Source organism: Zalophus californianus, chromosome 12, assembly GCF_009762305.2.
Source record: "Zalophus californianus isolate mZalCal1 chromosome 12, mZalCal1.pri.v2, whole genome shotgun sequence".
NCBI classification, from domain to species: Eukaryota; Metazoa; Chordata; class Mammalia; order Carnivora; family Otariidae; genus Zalophus; species Zalophus californianus.
In genome coordinates, this window is record NC_045606.1 from 78,562,533 (window position 1) to 78,568,828 (window position 6,296).

The 6,296-nt window shown below is 46.0% G+C and overlaps 1 protein-coding gene across 1 annotated transcript in view; it reads right to left on the minus strand.

The window, feature by feature from the left end:
• CADPS2 (calcium dependent secretion activator 2) overlaps positions 1-3,766 on the minus strand; it is a 509,442-nt gene extending 505,676 nt beyond the window's left edge. Inside the window, 1 exon segment of the mRNA XM_027573409.2 lies at positions 3,271-3,766. Within this exon segment, the coding sequence (XP_027429210.1) occupies positions 3,271-3,609 (339 nt within the window). The 5' untranslated portion in view covers positions 3,610-3,766.
• Positions 3,767-6,296: the final 2,530 nt, after the last annotated feature.

The window sequence follows — 6,296 nt, forward strand, 5'->3', positions numbered from 1 at the left end:
ATCTGTAGTCTAAGCCCGTATCTGTATGAGTGAATGTACTTAACCTCTGCTACAGTGGCCATTATGTTTGTCAGACTCTTCCTACATTCTAATCACCTGTTCACCTGTCTTCCTACAGGGTCCCCAGGTTTTCCAAAGGCTCAACAACCTGCCTTTATATAGTTTGCCTTATGATGAAACAGTTGTGATCTGTGCCACTGTTTTGTAGTTTCAACACTGATCCCACCTTTAACCAAAGATCTAGAGTCAAAGTTTATTGCTGTGGTGTTTGGATGGTGCAAAAGTAACCAAGGTAAATAAGCATCAGGCTTAGGCACTTCCCAGCTGAAGTCCTTTTTCCATTAGTGGTTACTTCGTATTTGTATCACATGTGAACCCCTGGGTATGTTCGTTCAGGTGGTGTGACCACGGGTACGAAGCTTTGTCAGTACCCGGGTCCAGCCATCAGTAGTCACAGGGCCTAACTGCCATCCGCCGGCCACTGTGATTGCTCCGAGTCGAAGTTTTCCAGCCAAAAAGCAAAGAAAGGCATGTTTTAGTCAACCGAGTTTAATGCTACTAAGCTTTTACAAATAACTCCTGGCTAAAATCCCTAACTTGATTTGTGGGCCTTCTAACCAAGAAAGGGGGGAAAAAAAACCCAAAACCACAAGGGGGCTCAGCTCTAGTTCACGGAAACTCACCTGCCCTTAACAGAGAGCTAGGACAGTCAAGGTAAGGGTCTTCTGTCATTTATAAGATGAAGACGCTTTTAGATCTCAATCTGAGAATTTCTAAAATTCTTAAAGTTAAGCAGCAATACGCATTTCAACATTTAAGCCTTTAAATCCTTTTACTAAAGGTGCCTGGGTGGCTCAGTCATTAAGCATCTACCTTCAGCTCGGGTCATGATCCCAGGGTCCTGGGATCAAAGCCCCACATCGGGCTCCCTGCTCAGGCAGGAAGCCTGCTACTCCCTCTCCCACTTCCCCTGCTTGTGTTCCCTGTGTCTGTCAAATAAAATCTAAAAAAAAAAATCCTTTTACTAGATACCTAAACTTGAAGATACAGAATAAAAACATACGACGGATTAGTGATCTTGCAATTATGCTGTTATTTTTATATAACTATAATTCAAGACTTAAAGTTTTTGGCATTGACTTGTGCAAATTCACAAGAATATGAATTCCCACTTCACTGTCCTAGGAGGAAACCTGCCAAGAAACGCTCCAGCTCTCTTTAGTAAGCATGTTTATTTAAAAAAAAAAAAAAAGCCTTTTGAATAAGGGAAATACACACAGGCTGTTATATGGCCTCGCCCTTAATAAAATTCACAAAAGTTAATCTGACCGTATGCAATTCTCCCATTTACAGAATTGAAGTCTCTAAGCATTCCAAACATTTTGCCGAGATCAGATGATCAGATGCAGGGTTTTGTTTGGATTTGGTAACACCTGGATAAGGTTATAATAGTTTCCTTAGTATAAATGTACCTGTTTGAAAGTTGAAGTTCTGTAGAAACTTTTTAAGTAGTAGTCAGATCTGCAGCTACAAATGAAAGTTTCAACAAAATGTGAAGTTAGCTGATACTGGGCTACCAGTGTCTTTTTACAGAAGCCAAAAAGTCCAAACAGATACCGTTGGTTTAACCATACATTTTACTAAGTTATGTTAGTCACCATACATTACATCTTTAGTTTGATACATTTTTATACTTTAATACACTAAAAATAAGCTTAAATGACGTATGATCAAAGTGATGACTGGATAGCATTCAGAAGTATATAGAACCACATAGAACACAGGCCAAAAGTTACCTACACTAAGTTAAGGACTAGTGAAGTTAAAAGCTGCTTGACCTATGGGAGCGAAGCAGCAACAGGTAACTGCAATACGATGAGGAAGCACTTACCTATGAGTGGGATGGAAGGTACGCAAGAACTCCACGGGGTGCTCACAACCGACCCGAGGGATGGTAACTTCAATAGTGCCAATTCGTTTGACATTAGGAAATGGTGCTTATAGTGCTCTCCTCCAAAATGAGGAATTTGCCTAGAGAGTACCAACATCTTTTCCAGCTCTAGCCTTGACTGAATTACCTACAGGTTAGGTTCTGGAAGGATCTGTAATCAGGTGACAGCTGTGGAGAACCCTCCCATAAGGACTACCAGAGAATGAAGGGTTCAAAACAGCTTTCTTGGTTTAGGTGTTTTTAAAGACTGGATAAATGAGGGTGGGAGGGTGGCGGGAAGACTGCCTTTAGTGGAAGATGTAGTGGTGTTTCAGAAGGCAGTTCAAAAAGCTTTCCAAATTTTTTTGAAGTGCCTCACATGCTTAATACTTCAGAAAACAGCTATGCATCAAAACATGCCTTGGGCAGATTACAAGCTCTCTGGGTCTCCACGTATTGTCCAACTAAGGAAATTGATGAACCTGAAGTTTCAGGAGAAATCTTTCTATTAGAAATATTTACTAGACATGTTTTATTTGGAACATTTACCCGATTAGGGCAACTTGAGTCATGACTTTCATGTGTTACTACATTAGTACCCTAGAATCTGGTTTTAAAACTAAGGTTGGAAGATACTACACCTGGAACTCCTTATCACTTTAGGATTAAAAAAAGCATTTAATAAGTGGCAACGCGCCAATCCTTTGTTTTTCATCAATAGTGCGTTTCATTAGGCCTGCCCAGACCAGGAATTACCAGCCTACAGCAACGCCACCAAACTCCGTACCCTCTCCAAGGTTTAGGATTTGAAGTCCTAGTTTTGCAGCAATATAGGAAACTTAACTTTTATTCACTGGGGAAAATCTCTACCCCTTCGCCCTAGTGAAGGCTTCTCTAGCTAACAGAAGTGTCCAGATTTCTACTTCGCCTAACTACACAGTCATTTACACCCACAGCAAAGCCCAGCTCCAGCTGAACTGGGTGGACAGGAATGCACCACTGTTGTTAGAAAATTAAGTTGATAGGAGTTGCGTTCTAACCTGGCCGGAGCGGAGCCCCACCGGGTGCAACCACCGCACAGCCGGCGCTACCGGTTACTCGCACGGATGCCGAGCTGACAGCTTCTGCCAACGGAAAGTGGGGGCTGGGGGAGGATGCGTCCTCTGCAACCCGATACCCAGCCAGCTAAAGCACGGTCTTCCCTCGAACCTCGAAGACCAACAAAAATAGTACCCGCGTTGAACAAGGGCAGAGGGCAAGCGACCCAGAGGTCTCCCAAGAGAAAACTCCGGAGAGGAAGAAGTGGCGGCTAGAGGCGGCCGGTCCTGCGTGCAACTCACCTTCTGCTGTCTCCGGGCCATGTCAGTGGGCTGCTTAGCGTTGAAGGGGTAAGCGATACACCTCACCACGAAGACGTAGAGCTGCAGGCGGATCCTCCGCTCCTGCTCCTCATCCAGTTGCCTCTCGGGCTCATCTCGCCCCTCGCTGAGCACCGAGGGGCTTGGGCTCACTGGTCTGGCCGCGCTGCCGCCGCCGGCGCGCCCCGGCGCGTCCCGCCGCCCTTCGCGAGCCGGGGCCGGTGGCGCTCGCTGCGAGCCGCCGGCCGCCACCAGCACATCGCGGCTCTCCTCTTCTAACCCTTCGTCCGACTCCTCTTCACTGGAAGACGGGTCCAGCATAGTGCTCGGGGCGCCCCGCCGCTCGGCCCGCGGCCCCCAGGCACCTCACCCAGGGCAGCTGCGCCTGCCGGTCTGAGAAAGCCCCGGGGCCGGCAGCAGCAGTCGCAGAACGAAAGGGAAAGCTGGCCGGAGCTTTCCGGACACGTCGAGTTGGGACCGGAATGTTTCCTACCACCAGGGCGAAAGGGGCGGGCAGGAGCCGGGAGAAGAGGGGGAGCCGCCGGGATTAAATAGGCGGAGTTAGCGTTGGAGGTGAACGTGAGCGCCTCGTGAATTCCTCGGCCGGCCCGGGGCCCGCCAACCCCGTGATCCTGCAATGCCCGTGGGCAGAGGCCGGGCGGCCGGAGCGCCCGGGCGCAGGTGGGGAACCTGTGGCTCCTACAACAAGCAACACGTGGAATAAAATGTTGAGCGGGCGCGGGGTCGCCGAGTGCGCGTGCGCGCGCCGCAGCTACTGCCGGGGCCCAGGTGCCGGGTACCGGGGCGCGCAGTTTGCAAAGGCAGGGGGGGGCTGGACTTGGTGGCTCTGAGTGCGCACACCCGGGGTTGCTTGGACTGCCTGGACCCCCGCCACACGTCCTTTTTCTCCCACCAGATTCCCGAAGAGCAGGAGGACGGGGGCCAGACAGCTGCCCGCATTCGCCCCGCCCCCCCAGGTGAGGAGAGCGGCCGGAGCACCATTCAGACCCGAACCTGATGCCCAGGCTTGAACCCAAGTGCGTTAAAGTGGGGCCTGAGCCGCTCACCTTAAAAATAACGTTGAGAAGAGACTTTGAAAAGTCTCTCGCTCTGCTCTGCTGCTGTTTGACGCTCTTGCTGATAGTCCAAATTACAAAGTCAGAGGAACGTTCCTGACAAGAGGAAACAAAACAAAACACGCGAGGCTTCCTTTTTAAACTGTTTTTATTCCCGCAGACGCATGAAGAAGATAGAATTTGTATTTGCGAAATGGCACTCAGGTTCAGCTCACACATAGCTGGATTATTTTCTAGGTTGGGATGCGGTTGACTCAAAACAGGTTGTGTAGTGTAGACATATATCCAACAAATATTTGAGCACACGCCCGGTGTCCAGCACTGTTAGCGTTTGGCCGAGCCCGCGGAGCACACAAACACTCGGTCATTGTTGGTTCTGGCCTCAAGTGGGCGTCTCGAGGCTGCACCTGAAGCCTGTCTTATCTGCACAGATTTTTCAGTCCCAATGCCGGAACCACCTGGGAGTTTGTTCTGGTGACTGTTTCTGATGTTCTCAATCCGGAGGAGAGGGGGAAATACGAAATATAGTGCATTCAACACAAGGTGCGGTGTGCTGTAGCCAAGCAAGCGGAGGGATTGTGAAGCTCAGGGGAAATATCACCGGGCAGGTGACACTACCGGCTCGGAACTTGTCTACTCTATGGCCAAAAAGCAGTCTTTCAAGCCACTTCCACGGTTAGCTACACAAGAGAGAGGCTTTCCTTCTGCATTTACTGACATTCTCCCTAGATGGGGTAAAAAGACAAGGAGATATTTACTCCTAGGGAATCTTGCCTATCTATCAATCCTTAATGAGTGCCCACAGTGATAAAATGTTCATTGAGGGCATTACTAATGGCGGATTTCCAACTGCCAAGGAAGAGGATATCTCAGAAACTGGTTTAAAGACAATGTTTTATGCTCGGCAAGGTAAATAATAAATGACAGGCCTACTCATTTAAGTCATGGTATCTACTGCTTATATACATAGCAAATTACATTTGCAAAGTTTTGTAAATGTGCTTATCTAATATGACCAAAGTAACCTTTGGTTAACAGGTGATGATGATGGTGATGATGACAGTTACGTTTTATGGGCTTTGTAGCCGTGAATGCACTAAGCCCTTTACATACAGTGTCATTCATTTTTAGTTCCTTTGTACAGAAAAGGAACCTGAGACTTAGAGAATCCTCTTTCCTATACAACTGTTAGAACAAAGACTCAACATAGTGAGTCCTTTCTAGTTCCAAATGTGGCTTTTTCTATTATAATCTGTCTGATTATAAATCAGTATATTAAGTGTATTATTTTTTAAACTGATAACTAAGAGTTTAATTCCTAGCAACATAAAAGTATAATTTAAATATAGCAGCTTTATTGCCTTTATTTTTCTTGCCAAGGAAAGGTATATTTTTGTTTCCTTTTTTAATTAGTTAATACCACTTGATGTGATAGCTTATTATTCTCTTCCTACCAAAAATAGTTATCAAATTAAAGATTCTCCAAGCCTTGGGGGGCCCACTGGAAAACAACTAATAATTTTTAGAATAAGATCTACAGTATTTTCTCTATGAAGATGAAAATGGTTTAAGGGGCATAAATTAAAGAAATATCCAAAAGACAACAAAGAATGTGTTTAAGTAATTAAACATACATTGCTTAAAAAACTAACATATGTTAAAACTATGCTAGGTATATTTAGAAGAACAAGATACAGTCTTAGACCTTAAGTTTGTAGATTAAAGAATGACAAATGAAAAAATAACTTATTTTAAAAAAGAAAATAAATATTGATATTGCAGTCTGATGATTGTTCCAATAACCCCAAGGATAATGGTAATACAGAGAACTACCTCATGCAGGACAGAGTAAGGGAAGGATGCTTGACATGTGTCTTGAAGAATGATTCAGAGCTATTGGGGTGAGGGCACTGGAAGAAGGAGGAACCACGT